This window comes from Mobula birostris, chromosome 13, assembly GCF_030028105.1.
Source record: "Mobula birostris isolate sMobBir1 chromosome 13, sMobBir1.hap1, whole genome shotgun sequence".
NCBI lineage: Eukaryota > Metazoa > Chordata > Chondrichthyes > Myliobatiformes > Myliobatidae > Mobula > Mobula birostris.
Genome location: NC_092382.1, coordinates 101,072,763 through 101,096,491, shown reverse-complemented (window position 1 = coordinate 101,096,491; position 23,729 = coordinate 101,072,763). Strand labels below are relative to the sequence as shown.

At 47.4% G+C, this 23,729-nt stretch overlaps 1 protein-coding gene across 1 annotated transcript; it reads right to left on the bottom strand.

Annotated features, from left to right (window-relative positions):
• Nucleotides 1-12,207: 12,207 nt before the first annotated feature.
• Nucleotides 12,208-22,968, bottom strand: LOC140208124 (uncharacterized). Its single transcript, XM_072276607.1, has 7 exons — nucleotides 22,904-22,968; nucleotides 22,571-22,715; nucleotides 20,809-20,956; nucleotides 19,492-19,804; nucleotides 14,858-14,898; nucleotides 13,002-13,100; nucleotides 12,208-12,551 (listed from the first exon to the last, which is right to left on the bottom strand). Exons 1-7 carry the CDS (start codon nucleotides 22,966-22,968, stop codon nucleotides 12,208-12,210), a joined length of 1,155 nt encoding a protein of 384 aa, XP_072132708.1.
• Between the last annotated feature and the right edge of the window lie 761 nt (nucleotides 22,969-23,729).

Below are 23,729 nucleotides of genomic sequence, written 5' to 3'. Positions count from 1 at the left end.
CGGGGTTTCTGTACATACATAACTGTCTCGAATGAATGCAGAGAGACTGATTAATAATCTTGCAGACAACACACAAAGAAAATATATTTCAAGACATACGCAAGTGCCGGAGAAATTAAAGTTAAGGCCGTGGTCATTTCAAATGGTACCTTCACACAGAGAGTAGCAGGTGATTGGGATGCTGTTCCTGGACTGGTGGTGGAGGCACAATGATTTGTAACTTTTAAGACGGGCTCCGATAGGCATGTGCACATGAGTAAAATTAATGGAAATAAATGCTCATTGTGTAAGCTGAAACGATCAGTTAGCCACTTGGTTACTACAGTAACTGGTTCAACACGACATTGTAGGGCTCAGGGTCTGTTCCTGTGTCTGTACTATTCCACGTTCTCGATTCTAAATTAAGGAATGAGCAAATGACAATTTGGAGCTAGATTGGGAACGGCAAGGGGCCGTGTGTGTTCTCGGGATCAGGGGATGGATTACAAACTGACAGGTGGTAGGGAAAATAAGGTGACGAGAGTGGGCCGATGGGGGAGAAGTAAGATCCTGTGAGGAGATAGGTGGAAGAGGGAAGGGAACCGAGAAGAGGGAAGCTGAGGAGAGTTGACAATGGACGAAAGGGGAGATCGTGTTTCTCCAGCTGGAGAATAATGGTAAGTCAGATGAACAGAACAGACGAGAGGCCGAGTTGTTGGGCACCTTTAAAACGGAGTTTGAAAGGCTTCTGATGATTGAAGCCGTGAAAAGTTACGGGAGAAGGTAGGGGAATGCGTTTGGGGGGGATCGTAAATCAGCCATGACGGAACGGTGGAGCAGACAAGATTTTCGGTTGGAGATTAAAAATAGAGAGTGTACTATATTCTTTCATGATGTTGGAGGATCTCAACGTCTATGGAAATGAATGAGCTGTCAATGTTTTCGCCAAGACCTTTCTTCAGGACTCGAAAGGGTGGGGGAAGACACATGACTTGGAAGTGTGTGTAGTGGAGGAGGAGGAGAAATATAGTAAGAATATGATAGGTGAAGCCCGTCGGTTGGGGGAGGAAAAGGGTGGGTGAGGAAGGAATCTGATAGGCCAGAGGGGGATCAGTGAGAGAGACTCTCAATGAACTCCTTTTGAAATGAGGATTTAAATTTCTCCAAGGTAGGTGTGCCCCGTGAAAACTTTGCAATGCAGCAGCAAATCATAAACACAGGAGCTCTACTGATGTTGGAAAGTTAACACACACAAAATGCTGGAGAAACTCAGCTGAACAGGCAGCATATATGCGATTTTCTTTCATGGATGCAATGGGACAACGGCCGATATTTGCTCCTGCGGACCGCCGTTCTGGAGAAAATAGTCCAGCTGTGTCCAGCTCTCCTTAAATGAAGGCTAACGCGTCTTTCATCTACATAACCACCTACCCCTTGATCAAATCGCGCAAGGAATTGGATGGCCCACCAAACTATCCTGACATTCAGATCATCAGACCATGAGATATTGGAGCAGAATTATGCCAATTTGGCACATCGAGTCTGCTCTGTAGTTTATCACGGCTGATCCAATTTTCCTCTCAGCCCAAATCTCCAGCTTTGCCCCGTAACTCTTCTTACCCTGGCCTATCAAGAAACGATCAGCCTCTGCCCTGATTATACCCGACGGCTTGTTCTGCACAACTGCCTGCAGAAGCTGAGACAGACATGTGTCTGTGAAGAAAATGGAAGGACACTCTCATTCTAAAAGCAAAAAGGATTCGTTAGGGGATAGATAGAAAACTGACAGTTGGTAGGTCATATTTAAGCCTTCTTCACCACAGGGTCAACCTGCACAGCAGCTTTGAGTGTCCTTGGACTCGGACTGCAAGCAGATGTTCTCGATAATTATTCAGAAAGCTATTCCATGTCAGCAATAGAAAAGTAGCGTTCAGTCCGCCAGGCTTGCTCAGACACGGATTTCAGGAGAGTCGCTTTGAGATCATGTCGCAGTTCTTTGAGCCGTTGATGAGGGCGCACTCGTAAAACTGAGTACTGTATTTGGTCACCATGCAAAGGTGCGGTTGGTCAGGAATAAGTGGAGAAAAGATTGACGGACATGCACCCTGCACAAGAAGGCTTGAGGTATGGAGACTGGTAGACCATGTCGGGACTTTGTTACTTGGAACTTAATAGAATGAGGGACGGACTTGGAGCACTTTCTTTTAAAGTTGCACAGACGTAGTCAAGGTGGATGATAAGAGTCTTTCGCGATCCAAGACAGGGGAATCTAAATCTTGTGGCCATGCATTCAGGTGATGGAGGAGGGCAGATTAAAGAAAATTTCTCAAGAATATCGTGTTACGGGAACGAGCTGAAACACCAAGAGGCAAATGCAGGTAAAATATGATCGAGAGATAAGAGAGAGAGTTTCAGTTGCCAACGGAAGGGCAAATACGTAACGTAGATGGAGTTCAGAGTAAGTGTAAACATACCAGTGAGAGTGGTTGAGAAAGAGACGATAGTATCAGTTAAGAAACAAATGTGGAGGTACTTGGAGGGGTGGGAATCAGAGCAATATGACCTCGGCATTCATTGGTTGATCCGACGGGCTGTATACGTGCTCCGTGACTACGACTGCATTAATTGGAGTTTCTCAGCATTTGTTGGCAAGCGAAACCAATTTTAGGATGTGAAGGGAAGTAAAATAAATGTCGACAAACGAGAGAAGAGACAAGTATCCAATCAGGCTCTGCGATGGATACAATGGATAAAACAGTGGATGATTGTCAGGACACAAGGAGAAGAAATAAAAGGAGGCTTTCCTGGTTGGCTGCTGGTGGTTAGTGGTTTTCCACACCGTCCCACCGCAGAAAATCCAAGACCAATAGGCTCCGGGACATGTTCTTCCACCAGGCCCTCAGTCCGATAAGTTCACGCTCATTTGACTGCATTCTAAGGTACAAAATTATTATAAATGACTATGATTACACATTTCACATTTAGACGGAGTCGTAAAGGTTTTTCGTCCTCAAGTATGTGAACTATGTGAGAAATAAAGTCAGTTCAACTGAGCGTCGTGAACTGAATGGTCATACATTTTGGTAGAACTAATAAGTATGTAGACTATGTTATAGATCAGGAAAAAAAGGCAGAAGTCAGAGCTGCTATGGGACTTGAGAGTCCTCATGCAGTATTTCCTAAACTGACACAGTCTTGGTGAATGGAGCAATGATGGTGTGGCTATTGAAGAGATTTGGATGGTTCAGGGGCAGGAATGGCTACTTCAAGTGCCAGGCTTTAGCTGATTCAGAAAAGACGGGGAGGGGGGCAAAGGTGGGTGCAGGAAAAGCAGCAAGACGTCAACGGAGTCTCTGTGAGAGAAAGTTAGGAATAGGAAGGGGTCAGTGACTCTACTGTGTGCTTTTACAGAGCAGCCGATAGCAACAGGGACATCTGGGAGCTGATAGCGAAACAGATTCGGCAAAGGTGTAATTATAACAGGGTTGCTGTGGTGGGAGATTTTAATTATTCAATTATTCTTTTGCATCTTCCTGGAGTAACGGATTTAGTTGGGGCGGAGTTGGTTAAGTGTTTTCAGGAAGGTTTCTTGACACAATATGTAGATGAGCGTACAAGTGCAGAAGCTGTACCTGATCTGTTATTGGGAAAATAGCCTGGTCAGGTGCCTTGTTTCTCAATGAGGGAACATTTTTGGGACAGTGATCACAATTCTATCTCCTTCACCACAACATTGGAGATGGATAGGATAGACAAGTTAGGGAAGCGTTTGCTTGGAGTAAGGGGAAATATAAGGCCATCAGGCATAAATTGGAAACAGATGTTCTCAAGGAAACATCCGGAGGAAATGTGGCAAATGTCTCAGGGGATATTTACATGGAGTTCTGCAGGGAAAGGATTGCAGGTGTGCAAAGGCTGTTGTAAATCTAATCAAGAAGAATAGAATAGCTTACTAAAGGTTCAAAAAAACGATGTAATGATAGAGATATAGAAGATTGTATGGCAAACAGGAAGGAGCTTAATAATGAAATGAAGGGAGAGAGAAGGGGCCATGAATCGTCCTTGGCGGACAGGATAAAGGAAAACCCCAAAGGCATTATACAAGTATATGAAGAGCAAAAGGCTGAGGCGTGACAGAATAGGACCAATCAAGTGTGACAGTGGAAAAATACGTATGCAACGGGAGGAGAGAGCATAGTTATCCAATGAATACTTTGCTTCAGTATTCGCTACGGAAAAGGATCTTGGCGATTGCAGGGATAACTTGCAGTGGACTGAAAAGCGTGAGACTGGTGATATGAAGGAAGAGGATGTGCTGGAGCTTTTGGAAAGCATCAAGTTGGATAAGACAACTTTGCTCAGCAGTCTCCTTCCCACATACCCAATGTACTCAAACCAATTCGACAGATAGGACCACCGCTACACAAAGTGTCCAAGAATGGCTTTAATTTCCCAGAAGGCATTGCGATGGCAATGGCCGCTTGGCACGGACGGACGGCGATTGAATGAGTGGTTTGCCGAGTGTAAGTTACTGAATTTTTCTCGAGGTGGCAGTCAGATCGCCAAAGAACTCCGATGCAAGTGCAGACTTACAGTTTGTGCACGATAACCAGCATTGCTGAATTGTTCTAAGGAACCAATAGGGGTCGCCAGAGGAAGGAGATGCAGTTACACTGGGCGGACGAAGTAGCGGCAGCGCACATAGGTCGTTTTGCGATGCTGATGTCTAAGCTTCGCATGCAAATAACAGTAGACTCACCCACTTGGTGGAACTGAGGGAGACAGTCCAGAGAACACGTGAAGATACTAAACTGGAAGAAGCAGAGTGGAGGCCGTTTGGAGCCTCCTCCCCGATCGGGTTGGTGCATGGAGGGGTGGAGGGCGGGAGCTAATCAGAGACATCCACAGTCCCAGTAGAACTGCACATGCCAGAGACAAATGAGATATGTTTCGGCGGTATGGGAGAAGCTTCACGGAGGATTAATGCTCTCCTGACAACGCCGAGTGAACTTTGCCATGAGACTGAAGGGCGTGCAAAAGTTGACCACTATAGTTTCCTGTTAATCCTCACTCCCACTAACTTGAACGGATGGCCACGAGACTTAGGCTCTCTTATATAGAAAGTCTCTTATCATACACCTCTTCCATGTCTGTCAAAATTTAAAAGTTCGTTCTTCATTCTGTTTTGTTCCAAGTAAGAAAGACCGGGCCCTGGCCTAACGTCTCCATACTTCAAGCCCTCTAGTGCTGGATACCTGCCCTTCAATCTTTCCTACCCTTGTTTCAACCCAACCGCACGTTGGCAGAGTGACCAAATACTGTACTCAGTATTCCAAGTACGGCTTCATCAACGTTTTATAGAACTGCAACATGATTTACCAGCTTCTATTCTGAAATCCCTGTCCGAGCAAGACCATGTGTGCTGTACGCTACTTTTCGATCGCTGACATGTAATCGCGTTCTGTATAATTGAGGAAAACTTCTGCTTATTAGAGTCAAAGAATCCTGAGACATGGATACTGACCCTTCGGCCCGACATGTTCATGCTGGCCAGTGTGCCCTCCCGAATTTTGGCTATTTTCCGCTCCGGCCGTTCCCCCTAATCCGCCCATTTGTTTCACAGATGACAATTTTGTACCTAGCTCATTCAACTCGTTTCCACTACCCTCTGCTTGAAAAGCTTCCCATTCTCAACCTTAGCACGTATCCACACTGTTTGGACTCCCTGTTCCACGATCGAAAAGAACTTCATCATCCAGATGATCAAAGCATGTTACAATACTTTAAAAAAGCTTATTTTTAATAAGAGATTATTTTTTAAGTAAAGACCCTGCCAACTCTTCCGCATGGCTCAAAGCTCTCTCATGCTGTCAAATTAATCGTGAGTATTTTCTGTTCTCTTTCAATTTTAACCTCACCTTCGCTATGACAGAGCAAAGTAAAAGGTATACTGTATCCCAAGTGAGGCCCGATCAAAGACATTGACCTATGTGGAATAATATCCAATCTACTATACAATGCCCTGACTGGGATGACAATCGCCCTGAACGTGTTTTTTTCCGCCAACCAGCCATCTCTGACGCCGCTTTCAGTGATCTATAGACCTGATTCCCCAATGACCAATAGTGGTCATCACATTAGCCAAGGTTATGTTAACTATACTGCAGCAGACAGCATCCCTGCCTGCAGTATACATTTCCGGTACTTTTTTCACATGCGCCCCCAATAGAATTCCTGACGCGTTTTCTGTACAACCTCAGCTGCAGCATTTTCTGTAAACTCCAGTGATTGCTCTGCGTGAAAATCCCAGGAGTTCAGCAGATTATGAGAATGGCAATTTACTCCATCTGCCACCAGCAATCATTCCACGGCCAGATTCACTTAGAACACACTTCTTCCGCAACACAATAAACTCGACTTTGACTTTGAATTTTGACGGTTGACCGAACTGCAATTCCACGTTCCACCGACAGGTGCTCCCTGTCGTCGTCAGCGGGTTGTTGTTGGGCGCCCCCTCTCTTTCAGCCACTGTGCAGACTCCACGCGCAGAAATATACGGCCGAGTTCTTCGGTTCTATGTTCGAGTTGCTCAGAATGAATGTCTTTCCGTCTGGTCTCTGGGCGGTAAAACCGTCCACAGGTTCTTCGGAACTCACAGCCTTTGCAACGCTGGAATAGAACAAGTTTTCCAGCCCCACCCGGGAAACTGTCTGTACCAGTACATGTACGGGTTATCACTACTGTTTTTCACGGTGCACGTCAACGTCACTTTCCCTCCGGGGGATCGCGAGAGCACCGCCGGGACTTGATCGATGGTCTGCGCTGAGAAAGAGATGGGGAGAGGTTGATTGATAGTAATGAGCAGAGAAATTCTGGAGGGGTCCCCGCAGGAATGGAGTTGTGTTGGGGACAGTGAAGTAAAAGAGAGAAGAATGAAGGAAAATGGAAGATAAATTAGCAAGATCGGAAGAGGTTACGACTTAAATTATTTTTTTTCTTGGAAGAAGTTAGAGATCCTGCACCTCCCAATTACACAAATACAACTAACTAACCTTCTAATCCGTCCATATTTCACAACCGAAATAAAACGAAGCAGTCGCAATTGTGTCGCCAGGATTCTGGCGCCAAAATAGCATGTCTACAAGTCAGTAATTCTAATGTGAGAGGAAAACAGAGCAACTGATGAAACCCTAGGTACAAACTCCTTAGAGGCGTGAATTGAACGCGGGTCGCAGACACCGAAACAACGTTACGCTGATCGTTATGGTACAGAGGACGGAGAATTAAAATCAAGAGATGTTTCTTCGAAGGTGGAAAGGGAGTGTGAAATGGAAGACAATACGGATTCCGGAACAAATGACACGGGGAAACGTTATCTGCGGAAGGAGACAGAGGAAATTATTTACGCGAAAGAAATAAAGATTTTAAAAAAACGACAAACAATCGATTAGCGGTGGAAATTATTGCGAGGACTGATTCTTACGTTGCAGCCACATCAGGAGACTGATTAACAGGAACATCCTTCAGCCGAATCCTCTCTAAACAGTGAGCAGAGAGTCGGGGTTTACGTGGAAACGCGAGATCCTCGCCTTCTGATGGGCAGTCATTCTCCGTCCTCTCATTGGCTGCTCTCTCACCACTGTTTGCCATTGGTAGTCGCGGAGGAAGGAGGTGTATAGGATTGCCGACATGCTAAAGTTAAAGTCAAGTGTGTTGTCATACGCAGACGTCAATGAGATATCTACTTGGAAAGATCCGCCAGAGGAGGTGGTCGGGGCCAGTACATTAACAACACACGAAAAGACAGAAGGATAGGAAAGGATTAGAGCAGCGGTTTTCTTTTTTGCTGTTTTCTTTTTGACCATGGACCTTTAACATTAGCCGAGCGGCCCGGGGAACCCGGTGGGAAAATCGCTGATGTCGAGGGATATTTTTGGGCAAAGGTGAACAAGTGAGGCATAGAGAGAGAGAGCGGCGGAAAGCGAATGGGGGCGATAAAGATACGGAAAGGAAAGAGAGAGAGAGAGAGAGAGAGAGAGAGAGAGAGAGAGAGAGAGAGAGAGAGAGGGAGGGGGGGGGGTGGGCACAGAAGGTTGGTTGGTGGGGGGGGACTCCAGAATAAATGTGTGTGAAGGTGGAAAGGAGGCTACCTGGGAGGTGATAGGTGAAGCCAGGTGACTGGGAAAGGTGAAGGGCTGGAGAAGAAGAAAGCTGGAGGCATCTGAAACTGGACAAATACATCTGAAAACAAATCCCTCTTTGAACTTTTTCTAATCCTGAACCCAACCACAACCACCACGCTTTCTTTATTCCCCACTGACCCTTTACCTCTTCTCACCTGCCGATTACTTCCCCCGGGTTACCTCCTCCCTCCCTTTCTCCTATAGTCGGCTCTCCTTTCTAATCAGATTCTTTCTTCTCCAGCCCTTGACCGTTCCGACCCTCCTGACTTCATTTATCACGTTCCAGCTCGCCTTTTCCTTCTCTCCCTACCTTTCAAACTCTCTTGCCTTTGAACCATTCCTTTCTCGTATTGGCTTTATGCTTGTGGCAATTGTCTTGCTGGAAAACAGATCTTCTCCAAAGTCGTATTTCTCTTGCAAACTGCTTCTTGCTTTCCCCCAGAATTCCCCTGTGTTTTGCTGCTTTCATTTTGTCCTCTACCTTCACAAGCCTCACAGCAAAATGCAGCCTTCACCATGCTTCACGGTAGGGATGGGGTGTCTTTGATGCTCGGCGGTGTTTGGCTTCCGTGAAATCATGCCGGAATCGCTGAAGCCAACATTTATTTCTTCTCAACCACCCCCATTCCCCAACTCCCCAGCCAACACCTGTTTGCCGCAATCTTTAGCACCTCTGTTGTGACAGTTCCAACTCACTCAGTCGCCCTGAAGACGCCAGCTGCAGAGGCACATTGCAGAATGATTCTTTAAGGGCTGGATCAGCTCTTAAAAACAAGACTTTTTGCAAGTCATTTGTTTGCTTCACTTATTACGCTAGAGCGCCATCTACTGCCGACTAGCAAGATTCTACATCAGGCCGTTTTCAAAGTTCAAAGTAAAATTATTGTGGGAGTGAGATTCATTTTCTTGTGGGCATGCTTATTTAATCGAAGGAACGCTGTGGATTGAATAAAGGACGGCAGCAAATAAGACGGACAACAAAAAAACTATACGCAATAGATAAACTCTGCAAATCAATAATAATAGTAATAACAAGTCAATAAGCATTAAATATCGAGAAAGAGATGTAAAGTCTTTTAATATGTATCCATAGGTTGTGGGAACAGATTAGTGATGCACCGAGTGAAATTGAGTGATGTTCCCACCTCGTGTTCAAGAGCCTGATGATCGCGGGAGTAACAACTGGTCTCAAAACTGGTAGTTCGGGACCTGAAGGCCCCTGGTCCCTCTACATAGTGGCAATAGCGAAAAGAGATCGTGTCCTGGGATCTGGGGCTCCTCGATGCTGGATGCTGTTTTCGAGCGACAGCGCTCTGTGTCAATGCGCTGAATGGTGATGAGGGCTAAACCCGGAATGCACTGGGTCATATCCAGTACTTTTGCGGGAGTTACCGTTGTAATTTGTATCTTCCATGAATATTTCAGATTTCCTTCAGCTTCGGTAGAACATAGGAGCTGGATATTGACTTCAGGAATGTAGGACCGCGTCAACAGGCTCCTGTCCAAATCAATATTATCGAAATGAAATATGTTGGCCGGAATATCCCGAAATGATCGGGGTTGGTCCGGCACAGAGACGTCAGAGTAAGATAGCTGACCAAAACTGCTAATTCCTCAGGAATGAGTGCTACATGTCTATTCAGATCCTGGGCAACTATTTACTGATGCATCACAAAAAGCACCTTACCCAGATATATTGAATCCTGGATAATGGACTCCCTGACTGGCAGACCACAGTTTGTACAGCTTCAGAGCTGTGTGTCAGATATGACTATAAGCAGCACTTTGTCCGGGGGACTATATTGGCTCCCTTCCTGTTTACCCTGTATACCTCCGACTTCTGATAAAACACTGCGTCATGTCATCTGCTGAAATTATCTAATGACTCAGCAATAGTTGGGTGTATAAATGGATGACGGGGGGTTGAATTCAGGGCTCTGCTGGAGGACTTTGCCAACTGATGCAAGCTGAATCATTTGCAGCTAAAGATCAGAAAGCCAAAGGAAATAGTGATGGACTTTAGGAAGACTTAGCCTGCACTGCTCCCTTTTACTATTGACGGCGAGGACGTGGATGTGATGAGGACCTACAAGTACCTGGGGGTGCACCCGGATGACAGACTTGAGTGGAGCACCAACACAGAGGCTGTGTACATGAAGGACCAGACTCACGTCTAATTCATGAAGAGATTCAGGTCCTTTGGAGTGTCCAGTCATCACTTTCACGTGTTCAACCAGTCTGTTGTCGCTAGTACAGTTTTCTATGCGGTGGCGGGCTGGGGTAATGTCATCTACATCGGCGATGCTAACAGGCTCAATAAACTGGTCAGAAAGACTGGCTCTGATTTCGGAGTCAAACTGGACACACTGGAGACTGTGGTAGTACAAAGGACCCCAAAGAAAATTCAGGCAATACTGGACGATGCTTTTCACCCTCTGTATTCCACTTTGGCCGAACTGAGAAGCAGGTTCAGTAATAGACTCAGACAACTGCGCTGCTCGAAAGACCACGTGACATCATTCTTACGCTCGGCCATTAGCTCTATAATGTGTCAACCTGTATCCGGGGAAGGGATGCTCTCCCCTGCACGAACTCGGTCCACACTTCACACTACGAAGGTTCCTCTTTGTTCACGTGTCACCAGGCTCAAAGACAGATTCCAGCCCGCTGTGGTAAAATGATTAAACAGCCCACTTGACTTCAAAATCTCCCCTGATATGTTTTTGAACCTTCCCGCCTGCCTGGAATGCAGCTGGCTGAAGTGAGGCGTTTGTCTCACTTTAATTTTCTCTGCACGACCACATCAACGCACTGCGGTGATGATTTCACCGGCATGTATAGGATGCATGACAGGATTTACACTGCATTTCTAACTGCTCCTAGACCATAAGGCAGGGGGACAGAATAGGCCCATTGGCCCCACCGAGACTGCTCCGTCTCAACGCTTTTCTGCCTTCTCCCCGTTGTCTTTGATAGCCTGACTGGGGAAGAACATCGGAACATATACCAGTGCCACCTGGCTCGAGGGCAGATTCTATCCCGCTCTGAGAAGGCTATGGCTATTGAGCGGCCCCCTAGTCCGATGAGATGAACTCCAGACCTCGCAATCGACCGCGTCGTGGCACTTGCACCTTATTGTCTGCCTACACTTCTCGGGAACTGTAGCAATTTATTATGCGCCGTGTTTCCCGTTTATAGTGTACCTACACTCAGTGCCCGCTTTCTCTGCAACTTTAACACTTCGTTCTCCATCCTGTTATTGGTTTCCAAGAGACCGTCCTGCAGAATCTCCGTCTCTCCTCCCAGGGTTACCGCATCTTCCCCCGGCTGCCTTTTGTTAGTACCTCTCAGACATGGATTCACACAGAGCGGGAGCGGAATCACTGGCTCAAATGGCCAAGATGTCCAGATCAACCTCCTCTGTTTGCCTGAGTTTGGCCCGGTAACCCTGTAAACCTTTGCTTTCCACGTTTCCGTCCAAAAGTCTTTCGAGACGCTGCTATTGTAAATTGGGCCTCTTTTAGTTACTTTGGCCTTCCTGTCGGCTGGGACCGGACTGGCATTCTCCTCTACACTCTCTTTATCAGGGCGTTTACGCCCACATAACTACAGCTCACTGGACGTAATTATCTTTTTTGTTGTTGTTCTTTTTCGCACCATTTTCAGTACGCTCCGGCAATTGTTGTGCGTGAAGATCCCAGGAGCTCAACAGTTTCGGAGGTTCTCAGACCACTTGGCCTGGCACCAGCAATCATTCCACAGTCAAAGTGATTGATGACCTTGCTTTCCCAATCCGACGTTTCGTCTGAAGAACCAACTGAACGGCTTGACAATGTCTGAATGTTTCCACGGCATTGAGTTGCTGCCACATGATTTGTTAATTAGATATTTATCTTAACGAGCGCATGAAAAAGGTGCACCTAATACTGTGGCCATTGAGTCTAAGTACTGCTGGATTTGACAATAAACTCCACTTTGACTACGTCTTTTTTCGGTTAACCGAGCTGCAATTCCAGCTTCCACCGCCAGACGCTCCCCTGCGTACTCAGCAGGTTTTTGTCAGACGTCCCTCTCTCTCTGAGTCAATGTGTAGACTCCACGCGCAGAAATATACGGCCGAGTTCTTCGGTTCCAGGTGGGAGCTGCTCAGAGTGAAGGTCTTTCCGTCCGGTCTCTGGGCGGTAAAACCGTCCACGGGCTCGTCGGAATTGACGGATTTGGTAGCAGCGGAGTAAAAGAGGTTCTCCAGCTCCTTCCCCGGGAGCTGTCTGTACCAGAACATGCGAGGGTCAGCGCTAGTGCCCTTCACCGTGCACGTCATCGTCACATTCTCTCCGGGGGATCGCGAGAGCACGGCCGGGGTCTGAGTGATGGTCTGCGAGCTGACCTCTGGGAAAGATACGGGAAAAGGAGGACGGTTAATGATGATACTGGAGATCCGGGAGTAGGCGAGGAGGGGAATCAGTGTAGATATGGAAACGTAAGTGGAAGGGAAAAATTCACAAATGAGTAAAAACAGTGGAATTATCAAAGAAATGGAGCAGCATGGGAAATAAAAAAAGGGGGGAATTGAACGAAATGTTGATAAAAAAGAGAAAATCGTCTGTGAACAGAAATATAGGTACAAAGACTGCAAGGAGGAAGTGAGGAAGAGAACGAGAAGTGGCCAGTAAGAGGTAACCACTGGCACGCAGTCTAGAGAAGGAGAAAGATGGACGGATGATAAAAGGAGAAACTAGAGGATGAGAACAGAGGGGAGAGAAAAGGATCAAAATATAAATAGTGGGAAAAGGAGAACAAAAGAGCTTATCGAGTTTGTAGTGGGAGGAAATTGCTTACGGTGGGCCCAGATCATAAGTCCGAGTAATACAAACATCTCCGTTTTGAAACGTTCTTTCAGACAGTGAACCAGTTCTGTGCTCAGCTGCCGTTTGTAACCTGTTGAAAAGGCAGTGAGAAGCAGGAAGAGATACCACGCCCATTTGTGCAGAAAGACCCGCCCTCCACTTGCAATTAGACTCTTGATTGGCGGAAGAACACAGTATAAATGTCATGTCAACCGCTTCAATTTGTTTAGCAGCAGTCCGGTACATTGAAAACTTGACCAGCGTTAATTAATAGAAACATAAATTGAAATATTTCTGGAGTTTAGCACCAATCACTCGGGTTCAAATCCCGCCGCTGGTTGTAAAGGCGTTTAGGTGTTCTCCTCGTGACCACGTGGCTTCCCTCAGGGTGCTCCGGTTTCCTCCCATGTCTGTAATTGGCCAGTGACGGGTTGTTGTGCCGGAAGTGTCTGATATCGCGCTGTAGTGATAAATAATGAAATAAAATGACGTTTGAATCGGTGCCAGAACAAACAGCAAAATTATATCTATGGATACAGATGACATGACTCAGTGTTGTATCTGAAGTCCGAGGTATACAGGGTAAACAGTAAGGGACCCAACAGCGTCCCCTTGCGGCCCCAGTGCTGCTTATGACCATGTCTGACACACAGCTATGAAGCTGCACAAACTGTGGTCTGCCGGTCAGGTCGTTACAATGGAAGCGCCAACCACCATTGCACGGAATGTTTTCCCCAGCGATGACGGCTGTAGCGTATCAAAGGCACTTGAGAAATCAAGCAAAACATGATGCCCTGCTATTCCAAGTGGGATTAGGCTCTGTTCTGCAGATGCATGACAGTATTCCCGACTCGAATCTGCTCCTGGTTCGCAGACTACAGGAGATCGAGGGCTGATCTGGCTATGTGTCGGAGGTGAGACAGGACCAGCCTCTCCAGGGTCTTCATGATGCGTGAGTTCACGGGCACTGGACCGCAGTCAGTCAAGATACTGAGTTGGCCGTTCTTGGGTTCTGGGGCCACACATGAGTTTCCACCCTTCAAAGCTGAGAGTGAAGATGAAAATGCGCTGCGGAACTCCACGCAACCTTGGAGTTCACACAATGACATCGCGATGTTTTGCGGCGCCTGAGTCTCCCCAGAGACCTTCTCACCTGCTCAGCAGTTTTGGTGAGTCGGGGAGATGGTGGAAGGTGGCGACTGGGGGATTTGACGATCGGGACGTTAGCAGTTGGGGTGTGGAGTCTGGATGGCAGGTGCAGAGCAAGGATGTGGTCTGGTTTAGCAGAGAGCATTTGCAATTGGCTTGTTCATACAGATCAAAGCATTGCGGTATTGCAAACAAAAGCAACATGACACATGAAAAAAAAAACTGGAGTGCAGTTTCGAGAATAACGTGCGAGATCCAAACGTGTCTGAGTGGAAGGTCCAGTCTGTATGCTAAAATTATCATGGATACGTTATTAGTCTTACTGAAGCGGGGAGTACGCTGACTTGAGCAAGTGCTGTTTGCTTCCCGATAGAAGTGGGGGTGTAAAAAATATCGGGCTGAATGGATACTTGGATGCGCTGGCCGCCTTACTGAGGGAGTGAGATGTACAGTCAGAGTTTGTGGAGGGCAGGCTGTATCCCGTGATGTGCTGAGCCGAGTCTTTACAATCCGAGATGAATCCACAGATATACTTATATTTGGGAGGATGTTTCTGGATGGCACGCAAAACTGATAGCTAGTTGTCTTCCATACAGGTGATGCTTCGTTCAGGTGGGACTTTTCGAACCGGGCACGAACCTAAGATGATGCGGGAGCAGCTGACCCAGCGCAACACTGGCGCAACTCTCCTCCACCTACCTGAGCAAAACCCACTACCAAATCGGACCTTGAACGACGAACTGAAATAGGGATTCCTACAGTTAAATTCATTTATTTTGCCGGTAAAGGAACAGACGTTGGTAGCTGAACAGGAAGTGCTACAGCTGGAGGAGCCAATTGGCGTCCTCTGTCTCTCTCTCTGAAAATTTGTGGAACCCATTCAAAGCTGGTCCGTGGACTGAGAGCACTCTCTGCAGCAGCTGCTTAGAAAACACTCACCAAACACAAGTTTATTTAATCACAATGAATTTCTTAAACGAATTGCTTAGTACTGAGAAAATCGCCTGTGAACGGAAACATGGGTGCAAAGACTGCAAGGAGAGGGCGGTGAAGAGACGGGAAAGTGGACAGAAAGGGGAGTCCAGAGAAGGAGTAAGATGAACGGATTGCAAAAGGAGGATAATTAATTAAGAGAGAAATTAGAGTATAAAAACATAAGGGCGAGAAACTGATCAAAATGTAAAGGAGGAACAGGGAGAAATTGAGAACAAAAGAGTTTTCCGAGTTTGTAGTGAGGTCAACTTGCCTACGGTGGGTCCAGACCATAAGTCAGAGTAACACAAACATCTCTGTTTGGAAACGTTCTTTCAGACAATGAGCGCTCAGCTGCTGTTTGTAAACTTCTGAAAAGGCAGTGAGAGCCAGGAAGAGACGTCACGCCCATTTCTGCAGAAAGACCCCCCTCCACCTACAGCTGGACTCTTTATTGACAGGAGAACACAGTATAAATGTCATGTCAACCACTTATTTTTTATTCAGCAGCATTCCAGTACGTTGAAAACTTGACTAGCGTCAGTTAATAGAAATTCATGTTGAAATATTTCTAGCGTTCAGCGTCAACGACGCGCGTTCAAATCCCGCCGCTGGTTGTAAAGGCGTCTATATGTTCTCCTCGTGACCATGTGGCTTCCCTCCGGGTGCTCCGGTTTCCTACCACGTTTGTAATTGGCCACTGACGGGCGGTTGGGCCGGAGGTGTCTGACATCACTCTGCATTGCTAAAGAATGAAATAAAATTTAGTTATAATCGGTGCAAAAACAAATAGCAAAATTATATCTATGGATACAGATGACATGACTCAGTGTTGTATCTTAAGTCCGAGGTACACAGGGTAAACAGTAAGTGACCCAACAGCGTCCCCTTGCGGCCCCAGTGTTTCTTATGACCGTGTCTGACACAGAGCTATGAAGCTGCACAAACTGTGGTCTGCCGGTCAGGTAGTCCATTGTCCGGCATACAGTGGAACCGCTAACCTACATTGAAAGGGACGTTTTCCCCAGCTATGACGGCTGTATGGTATCGAAGACTCTTGAGAATTAAAAAAAAAAAAAAAGAACACGATGCCCTGCTTATCCAACTGGGATTAGACCCTGTTCTGCAGATCGATGACATTATATTCAACTCGAATATGCTCCTGTTTGGCAAACTGCATGGGATCCTGATCAGTCCAGGGTCGGAGGTGAGGCAGGGCCAACCTCTCCAGGTCTTCATGGTGTGTGAGTTCACGGCCACTGGACGGTAGTCATTCAAGATTTTCACGCCATGGTCTGCATCCCAACTCTCTCCCCGTGCCGGTGTCCTGCGTTTGGGTTCACCAGTTCTTTGCAACACAATGCTTTGCCGCGTCTGAGTTCTCCAGAGTCCTTCTCACCTGTTCAGCAGTTACGGTGAGTCGGGGAGATGGTGGAAGGTGGGGGCTGGGGGAGATGACGATCGAGACGTTAGCAATTGGAATGTGGAGTTGTGGATAACAGGCGCATGGCCAGGAGCGTGTCTGGCTTAGCAGAGAGCATTTGCAATTGGCTTGACTTGCATAACGTTCATACAGATCAAAGCATTGCGGTATTGCAAACAAACGCAACATGACACATGAGAAAAAAAAAAAGAACTGGAGCACAGGTCGAGAATAACGTGCAGGATCCTAAGGTGTTTGAATGGAAGGTCAAGTCTGTATGCTAAAATTACCATAGGTACGTCATTAGCTTTACTGAAGCGGGTGCACGCTGTCCTTGATCAAATAGTGTTTTCTTCACCACGGAGGGGTGGGGTGTAGAAATTATCGGGCCGAATGGATACTTGAATGCGCTGGCTGCTTTGATGAGGCAATGAGATGTATAGTCAGAGTCTGTAACCCGCGATGTGCTGCACCGTGTTTTTACAGGCCGTTGTGCACCCACAGATATAGTTATATGCCGGAGGATGTTTCTGGATAGCAGACGAACTAAAACTCTCCGTTATATCTTGGCACAAGTAGCAATAGAAAACAGATAACTGGTTGTCTTCCATACAGGTGGTGCCTCGTTCAGGTGGGGCTTTTCGACGTGGCACGAAGCTATGATGATGCGGGAGCAGTTGACCCAGTGCAAAGCGGGCGCAACTCTCCACCACTTTCCTGAGCAAAAACCACCACCAAATTGGACCTTGAACCGCGAGCTGAAATAGGAATTCCTACAGTTAAATTCATTCATTTTGCCGGTAAAGGAACAGACGTTGGTAGCTGAACAGGAAGTGTTACAGCTGGAGGTGCTAACTGGCGTCCTGTCTCTCTCTCTGAAAATTTTTGAACCCATGCAAAGCTGGTACGTGGACCTAGAGCACCCTCTACAGTCGCTGTGGAGAAAACACTCACCAAACCCAAGTTTATTCAATCACAACGAATTTCTTAAACGAAGTCTTTAGTACTAAGTTTCCGGGGCAAACTCTGTTGACCTGCGTAGGAGAGGAGACTGGAATCTGGCAAGCTGGTGGGGATCTCAGCGGATCAGAGAAGGTAGAAAGTAGAACATCACAGCACGTGAACTGGCCCTCTGATCCGAGATTAGAGTCACAGAAAGGTAGGGCTCAGAAACAAGCGCTTCGGCCTATCCAGCTGTGCCGAACGATTTAAACTGACTAATCTCATTGACCAACACCCGGAGCAAATGCCCTCCATACTTCTGTCAAACGTACCTGAAGTACCATCTCTGAAACGTTGATTTCGAAATCTCATGCACCATTTGCGCTCTCTGCTCCTTCTACATCTTCTGACTACAGACGTTTCCTCTGATGTTCCCCTTAAACATTTCAACTTTCACCCTCAGGCCATTTCCTCGCGTCGCCCCATCCAGCCTCTGTATAAAATCCTGCCTGCATTTACGCTCGCTGTACCCCTCATTCTCGGGCAGGTGACGCTCGTCAGCCTTCGACAGCAGCCCGCCTGGGAGATGGAAAACTCTGTTTTTACACCTCCACTGTCTTCCGGCCATACGCACCCATTGGATAGGCTTCGGGAGTAGGCCCCGAGGAGGAATTCCGGAGCCAGGGTCCCGAAGGAAGTTTGATGTTGTTTGCAACCTTACTCTGGCAACTTCAACCTGTAGCCGCGATTGCCCTTCCCTTAGACTCAGTGACGTGAGGAAGCCGGTGTCTGGGCAACAGCTGGTTCTGTAAATGTTCCCGCCCAGGCGTCCTTGAGTGGATGCTGTTCACCAGAGTCGCGAAATACTGATCGATCCCCTGGCATCTACGGCTACTACTACCATTACTGCTTCTACTTATCCTCATAATTTGGTCTACCTCTCTCAAATCCCGCATTCCAAGCAATAAAGTCTTAACTTATAACTATGGTCCCCGAATCCCGGAGACGTTCTTGTAAATTTTACTTTCGGTCGTACTCAGACGCTTCCTGCAGGTAGATGAAAAAAAAAAATCTTCGCCCGATACTTTAAATTAGGGCTCTGCAACGTCTTATTCAAATTCAACATAACACCCTATCTCCTGTACCCAATCGTCAACTCAACTTAGATTATCGTCTAGCCTCTAGTGCAGTTGTCTGTTCTCGCTTCAGTCTCGCATCGTCATTCCAGCCTCGGATCCCCCAACACTTGGGTCCAAGCATTCTATTGCGAGAGGGGCAACGGCCACAAATCGGCGTCAGTCGTTTTACTTTCTCAGAATGCTAACGCGCACTCCGGCAAATTTGAAATTGCATCCGGTTTTGCAAATCGCACGCACAGGAGAGCAACAAACCACAAGGATTAGTTGTCCCTGCCCTATTCACCCCGAGCACATCCCTCCCCACCATCGGGCGTACACACAGCAGTCGCAGCCTCAAGTTGGCTGCTTCCTCCAGCACAGCATCCACCACCCCTACCCCGCCCCCCCCCCAGCCATCTGCACCACGCCGTCCTCTCGCACACCCTATTGGACTGTAGGTACAGAAGGTGTCAGTTCTCACACGGCCAGGTTCGGGAACAATTACTTCCCTTGAAACATTCAGGGCAAAGGGAATGTCACAAACCAAATCGTTACCTTTGTACAGCATCATTTTGCTCTAGTATGGACACTGTTCCATTTTTAACGTGTTGCGTACTACAATCAATGTGTATAATTAATGTTTAATTGTTTTTTTTTCTGGCGAGCTTTGTGTCTCTGATGTTGCTGGAAGTTCGTTTTACACTGCACCTGTGCAACAGGAATTTGTGCAGATGTCCAGAAAAGAGTCTCGCGATTTTTCTTTACGAAACTAAGTTTGACTTCGACTTCTTTGTTCTGCGAATAATCTTGCAGCCCTCCAGTTTGCTTCCGCTCCCCTGACTCTCGCGCTTCTGGGGGTTTTTGTCGCGCTCCTGTACCTATCGGCGCCGCCGTGAGTACTCCAGGCGCAGAAAACCAAGGCCGAGTGACTGACTTGCAGCTCGGAGGACTTCAGGAGGACCAGCAGTTCCTCCGGTCGCTCGGCGACGAATCCATCGACCACCTCCTGTGCAGTTACCGCTCCCGGGCTCACGGAATAAAACAGGTTCCGAAGCTGCTCTCCCGCGCGCTGTCGATACCAGAACATATAGAAGGTACCGCTGCCCGACAGAGTGCAGTTTAGTGTCACATTGTCTCCTGGAGAGCCGCTGTGAGCCACTGGACTCTGCCGGATGGTCTGCAACCTCGCGGCTGGGGAAAGATATCGGGAAAGAGATGAGTCAGATAACAGGCGGTGTCGGACGATGGGGTGCGGAAAGAGAGTTTAGGCGCTGTGGGGTAAAGGGATCAACAGAGTAGGGGAGAGATGGGTAGTAAGGTTTGGAAAGAAGATATAAAGAGATATAAAGTTAATTCGTAGAATTGGAATGAATCGTGTGCACCGTCCCGGTGTCTGTATCTTCCCCAACCCCCGCCCGGTTCCGTCCCACACGCCAGGAGCACCGTGCGGAGTTCCCCTCTCCATATCTCTCCCTATGCCAAAGTCGCACCGTGCACCCCAGATAGAACAGTACAGAGCAAGCACAAGCCTGATGCCAGTCTACGTAATCCAGTCTGCCAGCACGTCTTACCCCTATGTTCGCGGGGCCATCTAAATAATTCTTCAACCCTCATCATCAGTCACCCGCTGTGAATACAAAAGTGGTCATAGAAATCTCCTTCAAGAATTCCCTCTCTCAATTTAAAATCCCGGCCCTCTGACATCTCCGCACTGACTGTAGTTGTCCGCTCTGATCATTTTACAGACCTCTGTCAGTATCCTTCCGCCGCCGACTCCACTCTTTGTCTAACATCTCCTTAAAGCTCTCACCGCGTTTGCGACCAGAAGTTAGGAGTCCGTTATAAAAAATAATAATAATGAAAAACAACACGTAGCATTCTTCCTACAAATGCAGCCAGAAGAATTAACACTGAGTAACAATTGAATTAATATTTCAAATGTGTCCTCGACACCATTTTATAAAAAGGTGCACCCTGACATACAGATATTTGTCCCCACAGCATTGACCGCTAAGGACCCTACTTGCTTCCATGGCTACTGTCGGATCAACATGGACGGACTTTAAATTTCATCTGTCCTACGTGTCCCGCCATTGACAATGAACCTTGATCCATGCATCTGACCCCTGGTTTAAAGGAAGCGAAATAACGACAAGCAATGGAAATACGTATTAAATCTCTGCAAACGTTCTTACGGTGAACGATAAGCACCGTCGTGATTAACAGAATCATTCGCTCAGTCGACGTATGTTGCTTCATCTTCAAGTAAGATGGCAGAATGTACGACGCCGCCCCCTTTATTGCGAATCTCGTCCTCTGATTGGCCGTCTCGCTCCTCTGTGTCTGATTGGGGAAGTGTGCGCAGAATCGGAGTGACAGAGGACGGATGTCCCGGTGTTGCAGAGGAAACAGGAAACACTCTCTATCCATCAGCTGAACATCTCAGATATAACCCCGATGGAAATATACAGAGGTTATGCATATTGCACATCTTATCAAATTGCAATAAACTCAATAAATATCAATCAAATATTTAAAACGGGAGATCCCCTCTTTGAAATGAATATTAGGACAGTGGCGCAGCTGTTAGCGCGACGCCGTTACAGCTCGGACGATCATGAGTTCATGGTTAAATGATGACGCCGTCTGTGAGAAGTTTGTACGTCCTCAGGGTGACCGCGTGCTTTCCTGCCACGTTCCATTGTCTTGTAATTAGGAAAGGGTCACGCGGCACGTTGTGCGGGTGTAATTCTAAATAAATAAATAACATTAAAGTACTCGGGGACGGTGCGACGTTTCTTATTTAGAGTCAAGATCCAAGTTCGGTTTGCACATGTATATCTGAATCACTTTATAACCAGTGTGTGAAATATTCCAGAATTGCTTCCGATTCAATGCCGAGCAAAGGACAATATCACAACAGACAACAAAATAGGAACCAACAATTTGCAAGGCAATGGTGCCTTGAGCAAACAACGATTAGCAGAACAGTCACATGTGCAAACGTCAACCAGCAAATCTCGCCGCCTTTGTATGCAGTGATGCAGAATGCAGTCCATGAAGTGATCCGACGAGAAAGAATGAATGTTCGATGTTGCATAACACAAAAGGGAAATAGATGCTGGGTGGGCGGGGATGGGCCGTGCATCAACGCAAGCCAGCGATTTCCCTATGTTTGGAGTTTGATGTGATTTGGAATGTCAGCAAATTCCTGCCGTGGCAACACAGCTTGTTGTGAGACTCCAAAGATGGGAGAGCAAGAGGATGTAGAATCAGCTACCTCCAATAGGAGCTTCTGTCAACAGGCCACAGAGAGCTTTGGAATGAGCCAATCGGCCCCACTGGTCTGGACATTGTTAGGAGATGAGCGTCGTGCCCATCCAGTTTTAGGACCCTCGCCGCAGGGCCATGCCTTCGTCTCCTTGTTAATATCAGGGAGCAGGTCGAGGAGATTGAAGACCCGTACTTAACGATTCAGAGAGAGCTCATTCCACACCCCCATCATATTTATGATGTTATATAAACTCATGAACATGAACATCTGTAGGCATTCTGACCTCTGCACGGGACTGGCAGCTGTTGGTGGACCTCGAAGGGCAGCTGAAGTTCCCCAACCACATGGCAGCCACCACGCCGCGTCCAGACATCGTCCTAGTGTCTGAGTCGACTAAGCAAGTGGTGCTGCTGGAGCTGACAGTCCCATGGGAAGATAGCTTGGAGGAGGTCTTTGAAAAGAAGCTCTCCAAGTACGCAGGAATGGTCAGCAACTGTCCGCAAGCTGGATGGAGAGCGACAAAAGCATGCCAGGCTTTGATCTGCCTCTGTCATACAATGGTGGCCGACGGGCGACCAATATTTAGCTCGTGCTGCCACCTCGTGGAAGGAAGAAGTACTTCAATGCTACCCAGGAATCTTATAGTTAGCATGGCGTTTCTCGGGTGCCTGTCGCCACTGCACCGTCCACGTTGGTGAACGGTTTTGTAACAGGAGCTCCACGTCATGAAGCTCTGAGAAGTACTGCAGGCGCAGAAGAGGACGGCCGATTGATCGGGCGAGGGCTCGTTTATTTCCAGTGTGAAGCAGGTACTGCTGGATCCCTCGGCTGTTTAGCGGTTAGGCGTGTAGTTTCTGATGGAGCCATGCCCATCGGAGGTGAACAACAGGTCCAGTGCCCATCTACGCCCATCCTTGTCACCATCTCCCTTACATACATCCCTGTCCCTGTCATCCCCTCCATCCCCTCCAGCCCCTACACCCCTCCGCATCTCGGTCGCCCCCTCCCTCGCCTACATAGCTCCCGTCGTTGTGATCTTCCCCTCCCCTATGCTCCTCTCCATCTCCGTCACGCCCTCCATCTACGACATAGTCCTCGTCTCTGTGATCTCTCCCTCCCCGAATCCACGAGCCCCTCCTTCCCCGACGGTCAAACCCGTGTCAATGAACGCCTCCCTCACCATCTCCTTGTCTGCAACTTTTAATTTCCAATGTCTGCAGAATCTGTTGTACCGAAAACGATTGATTAAACGGGGGTGGGGGATGGGGACTGAGAGGAAGCGTATCAACACACTGGAAGTGGCTGGTGAAGGTACAGTTACAATGACGAGTAGGAGTAAGGGGCAGCAAGGTTGACCTGACCCTATGACATCGCCAGAGAGTCGGGTTCAGTTCTATAAGGAGTTTCTACGTCCTACTCTTGACCGCGTAATTTTCATGCAGGTGTTCCGGTTTCATCCCGCATTCCGAAGACATGAAGGGCAGCAGGTTATTTGGTCTCCTGTGCGCAATTGGACCATGTTGGGTCACTCTGCCGTATCTCTAAAAAACGCACTGAGATAGGGGAGGATTAGAGAGATAACGCTTCCAGGCAGAAAGTATAGATTTGTGATAAAACGGTGAAAATTTAGAAGTAACATGTTCCGACAGAGGGAGGTATGCATACGGAATTAGCTAAGAATACCGCAGCTATTAGAACAATCACACAGGAATTTCCCAGCAGGTTTCGGCAGCGTCCACAGAGAGTGGAACAACATTAACTCTTACTTGTAAAATAAATAGCAGGACAATAAATAAAACTGAATTGAATTGACCTTATTTCTTACATCCTTCATAGACATGA

Coding starts and splice junctions, on each gene's coding strand:
- LOC140208124 (XM_072276607.1), bottom strand. CDS start 22,968: ATGGAGGGCGTGACGGAGATGGAGAGGAGCATAGGGGAGGGGAAGATC. Junction 22,716..22,903: donor ATCACAACGACGGGAGCTAT/GTAGGCGAGGGA, acceptor ACCGCTAAACAG/CCGAGGGATCCAGCAGTACC. Junction 14,899..19,491: donor ACTCACGGCGGCGCCGATAG/GTACAGGAGCGC, acceptor TCCCTATTTCAG/TTCGTCGTTCAAGGTCCGAT.